Raw genomic sequence first — 22736 nt, 5'->3', positions numbered from 1 at the left:
GCCTTTATTAATAGAGGGATTGAGTTCCGGAACCAGGAGGTTATGTTGCAGCTGTACAAAGCTCTGGTACGGCCACACTTGGAGTATTGTGTACAGTTCTGGTCACCGCACTATAAGGAGGACGTGGAAGCTTTGGAAAGCGTGCAGAGGAGATTTACTAGGATGTTGCCTGGTATGGAGGGAATGTCTTACGGGGAAAGGCTGTGGGCCTTGAGGCTGTTCTCGTTAGAGAGAAGAAGGTTGAGAGGTGACTTAATAGAGACGTACAAGATAATCAGAGGGTTAGATAGGGTGGACAGGGAGTGCCTTTTTCCAAGCATGGGGAAGGCAAACACGAGGGGACACAGCTTTAAAAAGTGAGGGGAGGTAGGTATAAGGCAGATGTCAGAGGTAGTTTCTTTACTCAGAGTAGTAAGGATATGGAATGCATTGCCTGCAATGGTAGTAGATTCGCCAAGTTTAAGTTCATTTAAGTCTTCATTGGACAGGCATATGGATGTAAATGGAATAGTGTAGATGGATGCACTTCAGATTGGCAAGACAGGACGGTGCAACATCGAGGGCCGAAGGGCCTATACTGCGCTGTAATGTTCTATGTAGCCCATCATTGGAATGATTTGTTTTTGCTGGCGAAGACAGCAGTCATTGCCCGTCCTTAATTGCCCAGTGGACAATTGAGAGCCAACCAGATTGCTGTGCCTGAAGTCACAAGTAGGCCAGACCAGGTAAGGACAGCAGTTTCCTTCCATAAGGACATTACTGAAACATATGGGTTTTTCTCTTGTGGTCATCATATTCTGGGTGGAGGACTTCAATATGTAATACCATGAATGGCTCAGCAGCATTACTACTGACCAAGCTAGCATTCAAAAGAGTGATATATGGAAATTTTTTTGAAAAGTTAACTTAAAAATCATCCAGGTAAAAACAATGACTGCAGATGCTGGAAACCAGATTTTGGATTAGTGGTGCTGGAAGAGCACAGCAGTTCAGGCAGCATCCGAGGAGCAGCAAAATCGACGTTTCGGGCAAGGGCTTTTGCCCGAAACATCGATTTTGCTGCTCCTCTGATGCTGCCTGAACTGCTGTGCTCTTCCAGCACCATTAATCCAAAATTAAAAATCATCCATTCAAGATGTCCCATTTTGTCCAGAAAAGAACCTATAGCTAATATTCTTTCCAATTTTGTGTTACAGGAAGTTGTTCTTTAGAATTAGTTGTTTCATTATCTGCAAGTCCATGCTTTGAATAATTCAATTGTGAGTATGCATTTAACCATTTTATAGTAAGGCTTTGCCCCCTTATATCATTTAATTAATAGCAGTGTTCTGAATTTGTCTTTTTCTCTTTAAACTATCTTACACAGCTTTACAAATCCACCTTCGAAAAGCTTGTGCTGCAGGTATTGCAATTCTCTTCAGTCCATCTTCATAACTATAAACCCTGACACAAGGAATAAGCCTCTTGCCTCTTCTCCGCACTGTCTCAAGTGCCTCTGATAAATGCTATATTAAAAAGAGGATATAAAGAGCCACCCAATGTTCTTTAATAGGAATTGTGCTGCTCAATTAGTTTCTTACAGCTGATCCTGCAGCTCCAGGATAATGAACTCCAGTTGTTCTTTCTCAAATTTGTGGTTCAGATCAGTCTCTTCCATCCTTTGTAGAACAAGTTTGTTTTGAGCAACTGACTCTGCAAGTTGAGCTTCTCGCAGGCGTACCAATTCTTCCAGGTAACCCTACAAATCAAATAGATAATGACAATTCAAAATGCAGTGCCCACACACATCACTAAGACAAATTCAGAAATTTCTTTTACTGCAAGTTTTGAAAGTAATGATCCATACTCAAACCAAAATTACACCTATTTATTACAGACTGCCATTTGAGTGGAATCATTCTCAACTCCCACAAAAGCTGGGACATTATTTAATACGGATGTTATACTTGCATTCTCCAAACAGTGAGAAATGTGGAAAGCAATTTAAAAAGCAGTTAAAACAGATAAAACATGAAAGGTGACTTTGAAAGTTCATCTCCTGAGTGCAAGTTTATTTCTTTCCTCACTAGTGAAATTGTCTTTAGATGGATTTGCACTGAAAGCAAACAGTTCCAGGAACCCACTATAATAGAGATCATGACTGAAATTGTGTGTTGATAACATTAGAAGCCACAAAAATACAATTTTCCAGTAGAAGATTCTGCTCCAATACAGGTATTTAATGGATTGTTGTATAGCTGTGAAAAGGTTTACAAGCCATAGATCCTCAAATTAAAATAAATCTCAATAATTATGTGCAATTTGATTATTATTATTACTATTATAATAATGTCACCATAGTTACATATAAGTACATAAGTGCTGTGAGCTTTGCAGATCCTAATGGAAGAAAAAACACTTTGTGAAGCACTGTACTCTGAATACCAAAGTTACTGATTTGCATTATTGGTGAGGAGATATGTAATTGTAGAATGCGGACCTCAAATCTGTTCAAAATTAAGTTATTCTAATTTCAGTTATTCAACTGCCACATGCAAATGACAATTATTAGCCATTGTTGAAAAAGCAATTCCTAAATTACTGTTAAATATTACAGTAAATCCTGTTTTTGTTCTGTGACTATAAAACAGTGGCTCTGTGGATCAACTATTTGATTAGATCAGCTTAAGATACTAGAAATAGCTGATGAAGGGTATGAACGGATTGTTACACACAGCATGAAGTACCAAAGATATCAAGATCCTTCCCCTCTGAAACTCATTTATGATCTCAGCCCAAGTTGTCTTAGCAAGTGAGCAGAGCTTAGATAACTAAAGGAGGGAAAACAAAGACAAAACAAAAAATTCAATCATGTTTTTCGCACCGTGCAAAACACTGGTGTGATCTAGCAACTATCCATTTTGGTATTCAGAAACCAATTGCTTGGAACAAATAAAAAGAACGAACAAGCTGAATGTACTTTCAGCTCTCCAATTTTAAGATCGACCAACAAAATCAGCCTGCTAGGAGCTTCAAACTCAAGATATGGCAAACTTTGAAAAGTTGAAGCTGGGAACTGAAATGCCTCATCCAAGGGTCCAGTTAGGAACTGCATAGACCAGAGGGTCAGACAGTTGGAGGCTGAAGACAGTTAACGAAAAGCAGCAAAATGGAGGTGGTCCTTCAAGGATACATTGCACTATATCAAGACAAGGGCCTATTTTCCTGTATCTATTTGTGATTAGACTTTGTTTTGCTCTATAAATACAGCAGGCACATAATTTCACAGTTCAAGAACTGGAGGCAATGGCCTTGTGGTATTATTGCTGGATTGTTAATCCAGAGACCCACATGCTCTGGGGACCTGGGTTTGAATCCCACCAAGGCAAACAGCGGAATTTAAGTTAAATAAAAATCTGGAATCAAGAGCCAACTGATTAATCCATTTTGGATTATTGGGAAAAATGCATTTGGTTCACTAATGTCCTTTAGGGATGGAAAATGCCAACCTTACCTGGTCTAGCCTACATGTCACTCCAGACCCACAGCAGTGTGGATGACTGGGCAATTAGGGATGGACAATAAATGCTGGCCCAGTAAAACCCTCATCCTGCAAATGATAAACCCATCCAAATGCCTTTTAAATGTTGCAATTGTACCAGCCTCCACCACTTCCTCTGGCAGCTCATTCCATGCACTTACCACCCTCCGAAAAAGTTGCCCCTTAGGTCTCTTTTATATCTTTCCCCTCTCACCCTAAACCTATGCCCTCTAGTTCTGGACTCCCTGTCCCCAGGGAAAAGACTTTGTCTATTTATCTTATCCATGCCCCTCAATTTTGTAAACCTCTAGGTGGTCATCCCTCAGCTTCCGACGCTCCAGGGAAAACAGCCCCAGCCTGTTCAGCCTCTCCCTATAGCTCAAATTATCCAAGCCTGGCAACATCCTTGTAAATCTTTTCTGAATCCTTTCAAGTTTCACAACATATAGCCACAAGACTGGAGTTTTCATACATAGATACTTCAGCATGTGTAGAAGAGCATTCTATTTTTAACTTTGGTGGTGAGTAGGATCTGCAGGAGCAAGGAATTTGGTATTTGAGACAAAGGATTAGTAATGTAACTTAATTGCTTTTACAGCAATTGAGAACAACAGGGTGGGGATTCAATTAAAAACAAACCTCTCGAGTCCATGGTTTGATACTGTTCTTGCTGTATCTCAGCAATTTCAACCTGGTTTTGCTTTTACGCACAGCTTGAAAAACACAGCCTGCAATACTTTAATCCTTCTTCCTTTTTTTTTTAAAAAAACTCAACTCTAACTTGTTTCAGGGACAGTGAAATATTTCCAAGTCAGGATGGTGAGTGGCTTAGAGAGGAACTTGGTGCTGGTGTTCAGGATATCCCTGCCCCTTCAGATGGAAGCGGCCATGAGTTTGGAATGTGCCATCTGAGATGCCTTGGTGAATTTCTGCAGTGCATCTTATTGATGGTACACAGTGCTGCTACTGAGTGATGGTGGTGGAGGGTCTGAACATCTGTCTATGTGGTGCTAATAAAATAGGTGGCTTGGTCTTGGATGGTGTCAACATTCCAGACTGTTGTTGGAGATGCACACATCCAGGCAAACGTGGAGTACATCATCATACTCCTGTAGTCACAGTATTCATTGGCTTGCCCAGTCCTGACTTCTGATCAAGAAAAGGCTGACATTGCAGGTTCGATTTGTCTTGCTATTTTAAGTATAGGACATACATCGGCAATTTTCTTTATTGGTTGGTTACTACCAATGTTGTAGCTATACTGGAACAGGTTGGCTAGGATATAGTACATTCTGGAGTACAAGTCTTCAGTACTGATGCCAGATTATTGTCAGGGCCCAAATTTTTGCCACGTCCAGTACTCTTTGGCCATTTCCCGATATTAAGTGGACTAAGTAAAATCAGCTGAAGCCTGGTATCTGAAGGACTGGGAACCACTGAAAAAAGAGGTTAAGTTGCATCATCCACTCAGCATTTCTGGCTACAGATGGTCATAAATGCTTCAGCTTATGTTATGCAGTGAGGTGCTGAGCTCCCTGATTATTTAAGGTGGGATAATTGTGGAACATCCTCCTCTAGTGATTGGTTTAATTGTCCAGCACCAGTGGCAGGCCTGTAGAGTTTCGATTTGACCTATTGGTTTGGAACCACAAAACTTGACCTCGGTTCAACTTATTTTGCTCATCATTCATTTTAACCCTGAAATAGTCTAAGGCATTTACGTCTTTAATTTAGACCATGGAAAAGTACAGCACAGAACAGGCCCTTTGGCCCACGACGTTGTGCCGAGGTTTAATCCTTATGTAAAATATAGTAACTTAACCTACACACCCCTCAACTCGCGCTATCCATGTACATGTCCTGCAGTGGCTTAAATGTCCCCAGTGACTCTGCTTACACCACCACAGCTGGCAACGCACTCCACGCATTCACAACTCTCTGCGTAAAGAACCTACCTCTGATGCCTCCTTTATACCTCCCTCCTAATATCTTCAAACTATGACTTCTCATACCAGTCAATCCTGCCCTGGGGAAAAGTCTTTGGCTATTGATTCTATCTATTCCTCTCATTATTTTGTACACCTCGATCAGGCCTCCTCTCTTCCTCCTTCTCTCCAGAGAAAAGTTCAAACATATTCAACCTTTCTTCATAAGGCAAACCCTCCAGTTCAGGCAGCATCCTGGTAAACCTTCTTTGCCCCCTCTCCAAAGCCTCTGTATATTTCCTATAGTAGAACGACCAGAACTGGACACAATATTCCAAGGGTGGTCTCACCAGGGACTTGTAGAGCTGTAGCAAAACCTTGTGGCTCTTAAACTCGATCCCCCTGTTTTTTTTTTTTATAGATATTTTTATTAGAAATTTAACATTTTTACAAGTTTACAAAAATAAACAAAACTCTCAGATATAAACATTGATATACAATTAGCTCAAATATCTATGTACTTGCACACCCAGATCACTCTGTTCCTCCACACTGCCAAGAATCCTGTCTTTAATCCTAGGTTCAGCATTCAAGTTCGACCTTCCAAAATGCATCACTTCGCATTTATCCAGGTTGAACTCCATCTGGCATTTCTCAGCCCAGCTCTGCATCCTGTCTATGTCGCGTTGCAGCTTGCAGTAGCTCTCAATACTATCGACAACACCTCCAACCTTTGTCTCATCTGCAAATCTACTAACCCACTCCTCAACATCCTCATCCAAGTCATTTAGAAAAACTACAAAGAGCAGAGGCCCAAGAACAGAGCCCTGTGGGACCCCACTCACCACTGTTCTTTAGGCAGCATACTTTCCATCTACAACCAATCTGCCTTCTGTCAGCCAGCCAATTCTGAATCCAGATAGACAAATCTCCCTGTATCCCATACTTCCTGACTTTATGAATGAGCCTGCCATGGGGAACCCTATCAAATGCCTTGCTGAAGTCCATATACACCACATCCACTGCTCGACCGTCATGAGCTTTTTTTGACATCTCCTCAAAGAACTCAATAAGATTAGTGAGGCATGACCTGCCCTTCACAAAGCCATGCTGACTGCTGCATTTAATCACACTATGCTTTTCCAAATAGTCATAAATCCTATCCCTCAGAATTCTTTCCAAGATTTTGCTAACCACAGACGTAAGACTGACTGGTCTGCAATTGCCAGGGATTTCCCTATTACCCTTCTTGAAAAGAGGAACAACATTCGCCTCTTTCCAATCCTCCGGTTCGACTCCTGTGGAGAGTGAGGAAGCAAAGATCTTCGCCAGCGGCTTAGCAACTTCCTTTCGCCCTTCCCGGAGCAGCCTAGGATAAATCTGGTCTGGCCCTGGGGACTTCTCAATCTTAATGTTTGCCAAAGGTTCTAGCACATCAACTTCTTCAGATTATTTGTTTCAACTTTTCCTTCTTTTTGTTACTTCCTCACTCACCCACAAGCAAATTTTTCATCTTTCCAATTTCAACTCAGACAGAGGTTTTAATCTCATCATTAATCGTTTTCTTTATTTAATTTATTTATATCCTGACCATATTCTATTTCACTGATGCTATTACCCAAATGGAAGGTTACAGGTTTGTACTGGGACTGCTGATTCTACCTTTGTGCCATAAGAAATGGAGAAAGCTCCAGCACCCTTAAGAAGGGAAACATTTACATCAGAAACAGATCAAATGGAGAATTAGGGCAGGTACGCCTCATTAGTGAAAAGCACCATCACCAGATCAACGATGAGAATTACCTTCTGCTCCAGCGCAAGCCTGAACTTCTGTTCCACTCGTTTGCACTTGTTGTACCAACTGTGTTGGTCAGTAATGAAAGGTGGACCGATGTTCTCAGGGGTGCTGCCTTCACTGCCGCTGCTTCCGAGAGTCCGCAACTCTTCCTCATCACTGCTGATACTGTCAGAGCTTTGCAACAGGACATTTCATGAATTAGATTTAGCTGAAACACCAGTAAATTAATTCTCCAATTACCAGCACAGAGACAGAAAATTGTAAGCATTTGACCTCAAAGCATCTTGAAATGATTATTAATTTTATCCTGAATTGTCATTTGGGAAAATGTAGGTTAAAGAAAACCAATTAAGATAACAGACTGTATTTAGCTAACTGCTTGCATTTTATTTACAAAGAGGGTTGATAGGGTGTTCACAGACTTTCAAAAGGCATTTGGTCAAATGGTATGCAATAGACCTTGGACAAAAGTTAGTGCTCACAGTAAAACAGATTGTACTAATTCTAATATGAAGAAATTGGACAGAGACGAGCCTAAAAAGGTTATTTTATGAAGAGCAGGAAGCTTTATAGTTGGAGTTCTCTTGGGTTGATGTTGTGCCTCCTGCTGCCTTTAATATGCACTAATTACCTACACTTTGATGTACAAAGCACAATTTCAAAATTATAGATGATATAAAACTTTGAGATATAGTGAAACACGAGGACAGCGAAGAACCTCAAAGATATTTAATGTTGAACGATTGGACAGGCAAGAAACAGGTGTAATTTAATGCAGAAAATGAGAAATGATTTATTAGTAGGAGGCACAAAGTCCACACATATGCAGATTAAGTGAATTGACCAAGGGAAATATAGGGTTACAGGGATAGGGTAGGGGGTTGGTCTGGTGAGATGCTCTACAGAGCGATGGTGTGAACTCGAAGGACCAAAATGACCTGCTTTCACACTGTAGTGACTATGATTCTATGAACACAGAGACAGTACAAACTAAAAAGATTACAATTCTGAAGGGTTGGAGCAGATAGACACAAATGTGTGTGCAGAGAGATTAGGGAAGTGGCAGGACAGGACACAGCACAGAACATTAAACAGTGACTTTATCTATTAGGGCACAGAGAACAAGAGTCAGGAAATTAGATTAAACCTGCATAAAATACTGTTTCAGCCTCAACTGCTGCCCAACATTCAGTTCTGTGCATACACTTAAGAAAAGATATGAAAGCTTTAGAGAGAGTATAGTAAGGCTTTGAGGGAATGGCTACAGGGGTGAGGAATTTCACATACATAAATAGATTGGAGACTTTGGGCCTATTCTCCTTGGGAAAAAAAAAGAGAGAAGGTTGATAGCAGATCTGCTGTAATATGGCACAGATTCCAGTCCAGATCATACAGACCTGTACCTTCAAAGCAGTTGTTTGACAACGGAGTGTGACATTTTTGGTGAATAGCAAATTATTCAGATTCAAGGTTGATGCTAGAGGTTTTTTAAAACATTCATTCACAGGATGAGGGCATCACTGGCTATGTCAGTGTTTATTGCCCATCCCAAATTACTGTGGGTCTGGAGTCACATGTAGGCTAGACCAGGTAAGGATGACAGTTTCCCCACCCTAAAAGACACTAGTGAACCAGATGGGTTTGTTCCTAGCAATCAACAATGGATTCATGGCCATTATTAGACTTCTAATTGATGAGATTACTCAGAATAGGCAAGTTCAAGCAGAATACTTTGACTTCCAATGAAGCAGCCTCAGTAACTGCAGAGATCAAGCCAAGAACCAACAGATCAGATTTTACGAGATCCCCAGATTGGAGGCACTATAAAGTGTAGAAGCAAACAGAGCACTCTGGATTCTGAACATTAATGCCTCAATTCAGTAATTTATTGTCCAAGTAATTAAGATAGTTTAGGTTCACGATTAACTAGTCTGCAAATGTAATCCAGAAAATATCAGTACACAATCTCAGGCAAATCATTATATATTTATGTCCATCAGTTGGGACACTAGTGTAATACGAATAAATGGAAGTTGAAAATTTTAGGAAAAATCTTAGCTTTGAGATTTTAATTCTTATTACTTGATCTAAACACATTGAAGAAAAGAAAATACACAAATCAGAATAAAACTACCTTTGTGTGAACTTTAGATATGGAGTGTAGTCTATAACAGCAGGACAATTACCATCCAGACTCTCACCCTTTAAGCAGAAGCTAAAAGAAAAAGGTAGAGTTTATTTATTACATCCAGGCCAGTTATTTAACAGATTGCACCTCAAAGACTTTTTTTGAAAGTTTCATTTCTATATTTTGTTCATTATGTGGTGCAATTTTAAGTGTTCACTTTTCCATAGAAGTTGTAAATACACAAACACATTTTGGGAATTGGGCATAACAACATGTGGAGTGAGGGGTTTCATATGTAGCAGGAATAAATAGGTAATTGCAGGCAGACCCTTTTAGGTGATGCTCAATCCCCAAGAGGAGGCAGTCTCACAGTGAATGCCTCAGTAAAGACCTTCACATAAATATGTGGATCAACAAAGCCTGCAGCAGATGAACGGAGTACATGCTTTAGTTTGGAGCAACTAAAACATCAACTTCAGTTGCTCAATATAAATCCTCCTGCAGCGATCCGACCCCCACTCTGAAGGCAGAAATTAATCACCAAATTAGCAAATTCTGACACTCACATTGAAAGATCTTGGAGATAAGACTTATGCGAGGGGACCGTATTGATATGCAAATTATGAAGGTAAAAAGTAACTAACTGATATAGTGACTTTTATACCTTAAGAATGCTCAATTGTAATTTTTCGCAATGAATAAATTTTGTGTAGAGTAGTGTAGTCACTCTAGCAATTTATCTGTAAATGGCACAGTGGTACAAGAGAAAATTGAGGATGTTTCTGCTCAAGTAGATACTATTGGCCTTGATGAGCAATCATAATAAAACTGCCAGGAAAATACTATCAGGCTGGAGACCAGTTCAATCTGAAGTATAAACTTGATTATTGCATTCTCAGTTTTCTTCCTGCCAAAGACATTAAATGGATTAAAGACAGAAAAAGGAGAAATGGCAAGAAATTGGATAACAAAATGCATGAACAGTAAAGAACAGATTTCACACATTGCCCAATATTGCAGGAAGAGAAAAAAAAATCGGAAGAGGACAAAAAAACAGCTGGTGAGAATATCAGAGAGAATAGCTTAGAGTGAGAGATGATCGAATCAGAGAGAGAGAGCGTGACTGGTTCCAAGAGAAATAGATAACCACCTCTACTGGAAAGAGGAAGCTAAACCAACAGTGGCTGACACTCCAGCACAATACTAAAGGGGTGTCAAACTCAGAGGTGCCACTTTTCCATTTAAACATTAAAATAAGGTCTCACCTGTCCTCATGGGTGGACATACAAGCTTCATTGCACTATACAATGAGGAGCAAGGAGGTTTCTCTTGGTGTTCTAGCCAAAATCCCAACATTCACACAGCAAACATTCACTCCCCTACCACCACATGCAGCAGTATAGCAGTATTGGTGAACCAGATGTTTCTTCCCAATAATTCCTACCATGCACAAATTTAATGGTCATCATTACACCTTTTGTTTTTATACAGAAGATCTTTTATTGATTTCAAATGCCACCACCTGCAATGGCAGGATTTTAATCTGGAACCCCTGAAACTTTCTTGGTCTGCAGGTTAATGATCCAGCACTAATACTACTCTGCCACTAGCACCTCCGAGCATTGTGTCTACCTACACCAGACTGCAGCAGTTCAAGGCAAAAGCTCACTACCACCTTCTCAAGCACGCTGCTTCAGCGATTAACGTGGCGAATAAAATTTTGGCCTTTATTCCCAGGGGATTAGATTTTAAAAATAAGGAAGTCATGTTACAACTGATTAAGGGGATGGTGAGACTGTACAGTTATGCACAGTTTTGGTCTCCAAATTTCAAAAATGATGGATTGGCATTGAAGGCAGTTCAAAGTGATTCAGTAGCTTGATTCCTAGGAGAAGAAGTTGTCTTATCAAGAACTACTGAACAGATCAAGCCTTTATTCATTAACGTTTAAGAAATGAGGGATGATTGAAACACATGATTCTCGGGCCTTGACACAGGAGTGGTTGAGAAGTTTCCATTAGTGAGGATCTCTCGAGCTAAGGAAGCAAAGTTACCAGAATAAAGAGACATTCATTTAAAATTGAGGTCCAAAAGAATTTCTCTCAGACAGTAGAACTCTTTACTTTAAAAGGGTTGTGGGATCTAAATAGCAAAGTATTCAAAGAGCAGCTAGATAGATTTTTGAAATAGAAGTAGAGGGCTATGAGAAGCTGGCATGAAAGAGGGGTTGAGGCCTGGGTCAGATCAGCCATAATCCTTCGAAACATCAAAGCAGATGTGAGGCTAAATGGCTTAATTCTATTCCCTATTGCCTACATCCTGATTATCTTAAATGTACATTATAGCAGTTTCAAGGTGTCATATAGAGTTATAGAGATGCACAGCACAGAAACAGATCCTTAGGTCCAACTAGTCCATGCCAACCACATATCCTAACCTAATCCAGTCTCATTTGCCAGCATTTGGCTTTTGCCCGAAACGTCGATTTTACTGCTCCTCAGATGCTGCCTGAACTGCTGTGCTTTTCCAGCACCACTAATCCAGAATCTCTCTAAACCCTTCATATTCATATACCCGTCCAGATGCCTTTTAAATGTTGTAATTGTACCAGCCTCCACAACTTTCTCTGGAGCTCATTCCATACACACGTCACCCTCTAAATGAAAAAGTTGCCCCTTAGGTCTCTTATATCTTTCCCCTCTCACCCTAAACCTATGCCTTCCAGTTCTGGACTCCCACCCCAGGGAAAGGACCTTGTCTATTTATCCTACCCATGCCCCTCATGATTTTATAAGCCTCTAAGGTTACCCCTCAGCCTCCGACAATCCAGGGAAAACAGCCCTAGCCTATTCAGCCTCTCCCTATAGCTCAAATCCTCCAACCTTGGCAACATCCTTGTAAATCTTTTCTGAACCTTTTCAAGCTTCACAACATCCCTCCGATAGGAGGGAGATCAGAAACGCACACAATATTCCAAAAGTGGCCTAACCAATGTCCTGTACAGCCACAACATGACCTCCCAACTCCGATAGTCAATGCTCTGACCAATGAAGGAAAGCATACTAAATGACTTCTTCACTATCCTATCTATCTGCAACTCCACTTTCAAGGAATTATGAACCTGCACTCCAAGGTCTCTTTGTTCAGCAACACTCCCCAGGACCTTACATTAACTGTATAAGCCCTGCCCTGATTCGCCTTCCAAAATGCAGCATCTTACATTTATCTAAATTAAACTCCATCTGCCACTCCTCAGCCCATTGGCCCATCTGATCAAGATCTCGCTGTACTCGGAGGTAACCTTCTTCATGGTCCACTACACCTCCAACTTTGGTATCATCTGCAAATTTACTAACTATACCTCATGTTCCCATCCAAGTCATTTATATAAATGAAATAGCAGACCCAGCACCGATCCTTGTGCACACCACTGGTCCAAGGCCTCCAATCTGAAAACAACCCTCCACCACCACCCTCTGATATACCTTCAAGTCAAGTCTGCTTCCAAATGGCTAGTTTTCCCTGTATTCCAAGAGATCTAACCTTGCTAACCAGCCTACCAGGAGGAATCTTACAAACGCCTTACTGAAGTCCATATAGATCACGTTCACTGCTCTGTCCTCATCAATCCTCTGTTACTTCTTCAAAAACCTCAATCAAGTTAGTGAGACATGATTTCCCACACAAAGCCATGCAAACTATCCCTAATCAGTCCTTGCCTTTCCAAATACACGTACATCCCATCCCTCAGGATTTCCTCCAACAACTTACCCACCACCGATATCAGGCTCACCAGTCTATAGCTCCCTGGCTTGTCCTTACCATTTTTCTTAAACAATGGTACATTAGCCAGCTTCCAGTCTTCCGGCACCTTATTGCGACTATCGATGATACAAATATCTCATCAAGGAGCCCAGCAATCACTTCCCTAGCTTCCCACAGAGGTTTAAAGGTATGTCTGATCAGGTCCTGGGGATTTATCCATTTTTATGCATTTTAAGGCAACCAGCACCACCTCCTGTGTAATATGGAGATTTTTCAAGATGTCACCATCGACTTCCCCACATTCTATATCCTTCATGTCCTTCTCTACAGTAAATACTGATGCAAAATACTTATTTAGTATCTCCCCCATCTCCTGCCATTCTGTACAAATGCCGACTTGCTGATCTTTGAGTGGCCCTATTCTCCCTAGTTACCCTTCTGTCCTTAAGATATTTTATGAAATCCCTTTGGATTCTCCTCAACCCGATTTGCCAAAGCTATCTTATGGCCCTTTTTTGCCTTCCTGATTTCCCTTTTAGGCGTACTCCTATTGCCTTTATACTCTTCAAAGGATTCACTCGATTTCTGCTGCCTATACCTGACAGAGCTTACCAAAAGCTCAATTTCGCTAGTCATCCAGCCTTCCCTATACCTATCAGCCTTTCCTTTCACCCTAACAGGAATATACTGTCTCTGGAGTTTCGTTATCTCATTATTGAAGGCTTCCCATTTTCTGGCCGTCCTCTTACCTGTAAATGTCTTCCCCCAGTCAGCTTTTGAAAGTTCCTGCCTAATACCATCAAAATTGGCCTTCCTCCAATTTAGAACTTCAACTTTAGATCCCGTCCATCCTTTTCCACTGTTTTAAAATTAATAGAATTATGGTCGCTGGCCCCAAAGTGCTCTCCCACTGACACCTCAGTCACCTGCCCTGCCTTATTTCCCAACAGTAGGTCAACCATAGGACTTGCTCCTGTGCCTGCTTCTTATTTTATGTTCTATGGCCAAAATTATGATTTATACAGGTTTAGTTCATTTCCCTATCAATGTGGTTATTACTGCAAAATTAGAGCAGTCTGAATGGCTCCAAATACTTGTGAACAAATAAAGGCTAACTGCATCCCCAAATTGCAGCCGACTAATAGAACCCATGTCTCTCCATCCAGTCGGTTTCCCCTAATCTGAATCAGGTCAATACGACCCCCGTTGTTATATATATATAGATAGATTCCCTACTGTGTGAACAGGCCCTTTGGCCCAACCGGTCCACACCGACCCTCCGAAGAGTAACCCACCCAGACTCATTCCCGTCTGACTAATGCGCCTAACACTATAGGCAATTTAGCATGGCCAATTCACCTGACCTGCATATCTTTGGACTGTGGGAGGAAACCCACGCAGACACGGGGAGAATGTGCAAACTCCACACAGACAGTTGCCCGAGGCTGGAATTGAACCTGGGACCCTGGTGCTGTGAGGCAGCAGTGCGTAATCGCTGAGCTACTGTGCCGGCCCTATTTTGCATGATGTGGAGGTGCCAATGTTGGACTGGGGTGGAAAAAGTCAGAAGTCACACCACACCAGGCTATAGACCAACAAGTATACTTGAAATCTCAAGTTTTCAGAGTATTGTTCCATTGTCAGGTGGATGAAGGAGCAGCATGCCAAAGGCTTGAGATTTTAAATAAATTTGTTGGTCTAAAACCTGGTGTCATGCACCCTCTGATTTCAATATACCCTGCCATGAAAAAAGATGAGGTTTTTTGCATGGCCATGCATGCAAGATACTCAACCTGAAACAAAAAGTTTGTTTATGTACTACCTTCCAACTACTGCATGGACATGCACATTTACAACTCAGCAGGAACATTGCTAGTTATTGTATACCTTTGGGTACAGTCAGACATCACAATTGCCAAAGATTTTTTCAACTTTCACTGTTAATGTGTACAGTGCGAGCAGAAAATGGATTGACTTACTGGCTGCTTGCCAACATTAATGTTTAATCTGCATTTGAAGAACAGAAGGTGAACTAGGTGTGCACATTTTTCAACCAGAAAAAAGCAAATTCATTCATGGCACACGGGCATCGCTGGCCAGGCCAGTATTTATTGCTTTCCCTAACTGCTCAGAGAACAGCATTGTTATTGGTCTGGAGTCACAGGTAGATCAGATTAGGTAAGGATGGCAGATTTCCTTCCCCAAAGAGCATTAGTGAACCAGATGATTTTTTTTCCCCAAAAAATTGGCAATAGTTTTGTGGTCATTATTATTCCAAATTTTAATTAAATTCAATTTCCACCATCTGCCACATCAGGATTTAAACCCAGGTTCCTGGATTAAGAGTCTAGTGATAATACCACTCGCCCACTGTCACCCCTTGATCCCTTATCTTTTACATATTACCTGAAAGTCTTGAATACAATAAAGTCAATGGAATAAACCAGGTCAGTTACCTGAAATCAATCGCATTGAGCCCAAGCAGCATGCCAGCCAGCATGTTTGCTTCTTCTCCAAGGACAATAGCTCCATCTTCATAATATCTCCTTCAAGAGAAATTTTAACAAAGGTTTCTCAGGCCTGTATTGCTTGTAGGGCACCAACAGTTTAAAGCACAGTTTTAATGCTATATATAAAAATCAGTTTTAATGCTATATATAAACTTAAAATCAGCTGTGAAACAATGTTTTTCTAGCTAAACAATTCAGGGGACTATTAAACATCTGCCTCTTATTAGAATTTTCCGGTTCATGAAACAACATGGATAGTATATAATCATGTGTCATCAGGCTACAGACTGCTTTTTTTTTAATAAAAAGAACAAACAAGAGGAATTATTTTATGTCAACCCAAGTTCAATTTTGTTAGTTTTTCATGCTATAAAGATGTCACATCACAGGGATAATTTGTACAGACCTGGTCGTTTTGATGTCCCTCAGGGAAGTAGAGATATACTCAGACAGACGCTTCTCCATGAGCGCAACTCGGATCCACGCTCTACCCTGTCGAGTTACAAGAGACAGAACAGAAGCAGAACAGAATTAAAAATGTATTGGGGCAAACAGCTACATCACTTTTTTGTTCATTGAGCTGACAACTGCATATGATCACAAGTCATCCAAAGCAGCCAACTGGGAGCTAGTGTTTTACATACTACGTGGGATACAATTCCTACAACTTACCGACAGTAAAACATCAGAGCTTTAAGTAAATGCTGCAAAACTCTAAGTAGTCGTTCTAATTAGACAGAAAGGGATTCCTTACATTAGTCTAACTGACCTCATGCAGATAGCTGATCAGACTGACACAGAAGATGACTGACAAAAGCTCATTTGGACAAAACATTGTCAGCCAACAGCAAGGACTTTTAAAAATCAAAAGACAAAGTGTTTGTATTGACAACTTGTAAAAAGAATTTGTTTTTATGCAGCATTAAAATACAGATTTTTAAGATTTAGACTTGGATTTTATGGTGGGAGAAAGTGAGGACTGCAGAGGCTGGAGATCAGAGTCAGAGTCAAAGAGTACGGCGCTGGAAAAGCACAGCAGATCAGGCAGCATCTGAGCAGCAGGAGAGTCAACGTTTCAGGCAGGAGCCATTCATCAGGGATTTTATTGTCACAAGCACTCAAGAACAGAAGTACTGTGAAAAGTATCTAATGTTGCCACACACAGTGCTATGCCAAAGCAAAGCAGTCAAACAGTAAAGCATCCCAACTTATTTTGCAAGTGCATCCTGAAACTAAATTGGATACCAGGCCACACTGGGAGGCATTAAGACAGGTGAGAGAAAGCTTGGTCAGAGAAAGGATTTTGAGCAGCAGTATAAACAAGAGAGGGGTTGCAAAGCAGAAAGGAAGAAACTCTATAGCTACGATGAGCAATACGAAAATAAACATGAAAATTTTTAAAATCAGGATTTTTTAATAAGAGAAGCCCATGTGGACCAGTAAAGCATTGGGAGTGGGGGGCTGGTAAGAGATGAGATTTGATGTGATAAGGGGTATCAACAATTGGATTTTGGATGAAGTCTAGGTTGCAGGAGTACAGGCTGGCCTGGAGTGCAGAGGACCTGTCAACAAGTAATAAAGGCATCAGTGAGAATTTCAGTAACAGACCAATTGAGCTCTGATAGGGAGTAGGAAGTACACAGTTATGGTGATGTGTAAGTGTGGTCAGAAACTGTGTCAAGTTAGATAATAGTTCAGCCTCAGGTGATTCCAAGGGAAATGGGTAAAAGGTGGGGCCAGGAAGCAGAATTTGTTTCAATGCCTAGAAACCATGCCTTCACTTTTCTAATATTTAACAGGAGGAGATTTTCATGCAGCACCGGATATTGGACAAGCAGCATGGCAGATCTGAAGGAGGGGAGAGACTCAGCAAAATGGTGCATGTATGCTAAAACAGACCATATGTGTTTGCGAATGCTGTTATTGAGGGGTAGCTCATATAGGTGAAAATAAAAGTCATGGGGGGAACATTTCTGATGATAGATTCCCAAGGTACTCAAGAGATATTGATGTGAGTACATGAGAATAAATCATTGTGATGGGGAAAGTGAGGACTGCAGATGCTGGAAACCAGAGTCAAAACATGTGGTGCTGGAAAAGCACAGCCAGTCAGGCAGCATCTGAGGAGAAGGAGAGTTGATGTTTCGGGCATAAGCCCTTCAAGACACACACACACACACACACCTGTGGCCAACCACTTCAACTCCCCCTCCGCCAAGGGCAGCAAGTCCTGGGCCGCCACCACCACCAAATCCTAGCCATCTGACACCTGGGACTCTCCAACCACACGGAATCAATGTCGATTTCACCAGTTTCCTTATCTCTCCTTCCCCCACCTTCTCCCAGATCCAACCCAGCACCACCTTCTTCAACTGTCCTACCTGTCCATCTTCCTTCCTACCTATCCACTATCTTATCACCAACCCATCACCCCATCTTCATCCACCTATAACATTCCCAGCTACCTTCCCACCAGCCCCCACTCCCTTCCCATTCATCTCTCAGCTTCCTTGGGCCACCTGCACATTGCTGAAGGGCTCACGGCCAAAATGTAGACTCTCCTGCTCCTCTGATGCTGCTTGACCTGCTGTGCTTTTCCGGTGCCACTTTTTTTGGATAAATCATTGCAGTTGAGTTATGAATGAATAACTAAATTCAACTTGCGAGCGAATGGAGTTAGACATGGAAGGATAACAGTACAGACACATTGGGGAGGATAGTGGTTAATTGTGTCAAAGGCTACAAGCAAATCAAAAAAGAATATGAAGGAGCAATTTACTGTTATAAATTCATTGAAAATGACCTTACTTATTGGGCTGAAACTATTGGTAAAGCAACAGTATTACAAATGACATAGCAATGCAGATTCTAAAATGGCTAAATATTTGCATAATTACATCCTACATATTCCAAATCCTTTGGAATAGAGTCAGGAATACAGGAACAGAAGTGGACAAAATCAGCCTGTACAGCCTGCTCTACTATTTAATATGATCATCGTTGATCAAACATTTCAATGCTTTACTAACACCAGTCTCTGTACCCATAATCAGAAATCTGTTCATTTCTTTAAAATATGCTCAAAGACTGAGCTTCCACAGCCTTCTGGAGTAGAAAATTCAAAGATTCATAATTCCTCAAGAAAAAAAAGTTCTGAGTTTTGAGAAGATTTGTAGCTCAGGTTGAGGTTCTGGATGTAGGTTTGCTCGCTGAGCTGGAAGGACTGTGCAGGGACTGTAACAACTCTACATTGGACAAACCGGCAGAAAATTAGCCACCAGGGTACATGAACATCAACTAACTGCAAAACGACATGACCCTCTCTCACTAGTATCCTTACATACAGATGAGGAAGGACACTACTTCGACTGGGACAACACATTCATCCTAGAACGAGCCAGAGACCCACATGAGAATTCCTAAAAGCATGCCATTCCAACCAGAACTCAAATCAACAAACACACTGAGTTAGAGTCCATATACCACCCACTTTAAAAAAAACAAGGAATGACATCACCAACCCAAAGAAACCCAAACATACAAATAGAAAGCAGGAAGTATCAACAATGCTTCGCCTGGAGGTCCACTGAAAGATGACGAAATGTCTGGAAATGTATCTTCCAACTCAGCGAGCAAACCTACATCCAGTTCTATCTCTGTCCTAAATGGCACCTTCCTTGATTGAAATCATGCTTTTGTTTCTAGACTCCCCAAATCAGGAGTAACATCTTACTTGTACCTACTCTGTCTATCCCTTTATGTATTTTGCAGGTTAACAAAGAGATCACCTTTTGTTTTTTGAAACTCTGGAGGGTGTAAGCCCAGTTTGCCCAATCTCTCTTCATAAGATAGTCCTGTCATCCCAGAAAAAAGTCTGCGGGGACCCATGAGTTTAAAAGTCGATCAAAGACAAACAATTAAATCAGAAAGAAAGGGGGAGGTGATGGTATTATCATTAGACTAATTTAGAGACCAAGTTAAAATTCTGGGGGCCTGCATTCAAATCTTACCATAGTAGACTGTGGAATTTGAATTAAATAAAAATCTGGAATTAATAGACAATAGGTGATGGAGTAGGCCATTCTGCCCTTCAAGCCTGCACCACCATTCATTATGATCATGGCTGATCATCCTCAAATCAGTATCCTGTTCCTGCCTTATCTCCATAACCCTTGATTCCACTATCCTTGAGAGCTCTATCCAACTCTTTCTTAAATGAATCCAGAGACTGGGCCTCCACTGCCCTCTGGGGCAGAGCATTCCACACAGCCACCACTCTCTGGGTGAAGAAGTTTCTCCTCATCTCTGTCCTAAATGGCCTAGCCCTTATTTTTAAGCTGTGTCCTCAGGTTCGGGACTCACCCAACAACGGAAACATGTTTCCTGCCTCCATAGTGTCCAATCCTTTAATAATTTTATACGTCTCAATCAGATCCCCTCTCAATCTTCTAAACTCAAGGGTATACAAGCCCAGTCGCTCCAATCTTTCAACATAAGAGACTAATGATGTCCATTAAACCATTGTTGATTGCCAGAAAAAAAAAACCCATCTGATTCCCTAATGCCTTTTAAAAGGAAGGGAATCTGCCATCCTTATTTGGTTTGGCCTACATGTGCCTCCACACTCACAACTAACTCTTACCTGCCCTTTGTGCAATTAGGGACAGCAATACTACTGGCCTAGCCAGCGATGCTCACATCCTATGAATGAGGAGAAAATTAAAAATCAGCTTAGAAGAATCAGAGACCTATTTGCAAAGCATCCTGATGAATTATTTATTCCTTGGTATGGAGCAGCCAGAACACAAAAGTCATTTTGGACAATGGACCCTGGTTGAGAAGGGAATTATTCCAGCATTAATTTTATTAACTTACTATGACCACAGTTGAGTATCTGGTCAGATTCCCAATTGCACACAGTCTCTCCCTCTCCATCATTGCTGAAGCTAGAGTCCTGCTTTTGTGTGTAACCCTCTACATGCTGCAGGTAGTGCTGGAAGAACCAAACAGATACTGACTCCAGAACAAAAGCTGATACACACAATCCAGAAAGACTCATGAGCCCAGTCAGAAACCATGCAAGGCATCAAAACTACCAAGCCTGTACCTAGGTGACATTTTTGGAATTCTTTTGAAAAAAAATTTATCGTTCCACTTCGCAGCTTATTTACAAAACATTTGCTGTACATGAGTGATTTAGAAAGAATGATTCAGAGCAGCTTCTTTCGAATGCATCCTGAGCATAACTTTTTTTTAAAAAAAAACTTTAAAGCAAAACCTTGCACAACACAACTGTATTTTACAGTCACAGCACTCAAAACTGTTAAAACACCCACTGAACTAGCAAATACTTAATAAACCGGTCGTAGTCAAATGAGCAGTGGGAAAGAAGAACCGTTCAATCCCTGCTCTAATTGGTGCAACATTACCACAACAGTATGATTCATTAGGGTTTGATTTGTCACCAGGAGGTGCTCAGAAACCCAGGCATTTGTAAAATGTGGTATCTGAATGTCAAACAACCTGATTGTAATAGCTGCACGAGTTTGCTTTGTGACACAGTGCCATTCAAAACCATTTGGTCATTTGATAATTTGTTTCATATGGATGCGTAAAAGAGTATTCTGACAAATCGAGGTTGAACAAATTAATGTACATTTAGTGCAACACATTACAATTCATCCAGTTTGACAATGGAATTATAATTGTCCCCGTATCTATTTTTCCCATTCCTCGCATGATGAATGAAACTGTCACTTGTCCAGGTATATACTTGAGAGAGACAAAAAATGTCAATCAGCAGGTTCTTAAAACATGGAGGTATCACAGCCAAGTTCAATGTTATCCTCACCTAAACCTAACCTTCATCCTCATACACTTCATGTGGAGACTGCCAAATAGCATCAGCAGCAGGTCATGCAGGCCAATTCAACCCTCTTATAATGGCTAATAATAACAGGAACCCATCACCTTAAGGATTGATGTTCAGCTCAGTGGAAAAAAATCCAGTTAAAGATGAGGTGCTGACCAACAAGTATTTTAATGCTCAAAACAGTAATGGAAATGAATTTGAGAGTGTGAAAGCGCAAGCCCTCTGACCATTTTATGATCATCTATTCAAGATCGACATTAACTTTGTTTCATCACAATCTTCTAAATGCTCACATTTAAAGTATCACTTCCAGTGTTCCCTAATTTCCTATTTTTTTTTCCTGTCATCTGCAACAACTGACATTACATAAATGGTGCTCTATAAAGACAGGACATTCCAACATGCTCTCCCAGGAACATTATGAAACAAAACTTGACAGCCAGCCACACAAGGAAATATTAAACAAAAAGCAAATGAGGCTGTTTCTACAGAGGAAATGTAAGGAGGGTATTCCAAAGCTTAATGCCTAAGCATCTAAATAGACGGCAGTAAACCGTGAAAGGTTAGAATCAGAAATGCTCAAAAGACCAGAAAAAGGCTGAAGGAATTCACAGACTTTGGAAGGGAAAGGCCATGAGGCAATTTGAAAACGGATTAAAAAAAAGCAAACTTTTAAAGTTCAGGCAACAAACAACAAGCTAATTAAATTGACATGCACAGGAAATCGGCGAGCAGGGCTTGGAGTGTTCAATCATCGGCAACAGAGCTCTGAATAATTGCAGGTTTATACACAGAAGAGCATTCAAAGCTGCTTAGATTGCATTAGATTGGTATGGCTCGAGGTACAAGAGGCATCGATATAGAACAATACAGCACAGAACAGGCCCTTCGGCCCAAGATGTTGTGCCGAACATTTGTCCTAGCTTAAGCACCCATCCATGTACCTATCCAATTGCCGCTTAAAGGTCACCAATGATTCTGACTCTGCCACTCCCACAGGCAGCACATTCCATGCCCCCACCACTCTCTGGGTAAAGAACCTACCCCTGACATCCCCCCATACCTTCCACCTTTCACCTTAAATTTATGTCCCCTTGTAACACTCTGTTGTACCCGGGGAAAAAGTTTCTGACTGTCTACTCTATCTATACCTCTGATCATCTTATAAACCTCTATCAAGTCACCCCTCATCCTTCGCCGTTCCAATGAGAAAAGACC

The 22736-nt window shown here is 41.0% G+C and overlaps 1 protein-coding gene across 6 annotated transcripts in view; it reads right to left on the bottom strand.

The window, feature by feature from the left end:
- Positions 1 to 22736, bottom strand: part of rundc3b (RUN domain containing 3b) — a 109178-nt gene that overhangs the window by 19089 nt on the left and 67353 nt on the right. For all 6 annotated transcript variants that reach the window (XR_006311720.1, XM_043690335.1, XM_043690336.1 and 3 more), the window contains 5 exons: positions 16053 to 16138; positions 15593 to 15682; positions 9378 to 9458; positions 7249 to 7417; positions 1581 to 1738 (listed from right to left, as the gene is read on the bottom strand). Coding sequence is in view for 5 of the 6 variants with exons in the window: in XM_043690335.1 (XP_043546270.1) it covers positions 1581 to 1738; positions 7249 to 7417; positions 9378 to 9458; positions 15593 to 15682; positions 16053 to 16138 (584 nt within the window). In the remaining variant the exon portion in view is untranslated. The remainder of the gene's footprint in view (positions 1 to 1580; positions 1739 to 7248; positions 7418 to 9377; positions 9459 to 15592; positions 15683 to 16052; positions 16139 to 22736) is intronic.

Source organism: Chiloscyllium plagiosum, chromosome 5 (genome assembly GCF_004010195.1).
Source record: "Chiloscyllium plagiosum isolate BGI_BamShark_2017 chromosome 5, ASM401019v2, whole genome shotgun sequence".
NCBI lineage: Eukaryota > Metazoa > Chordata > Chondrichthyes > Orectolobiformes > Hemiscylliidae > Chiloscyllium > Chiloscyllium plagiosum.
The sequence above is the reverse complement of the archived record's forward strand: the minus strand, read 5'-3'. Positions and strand labels throughout refer to the sequence as shown.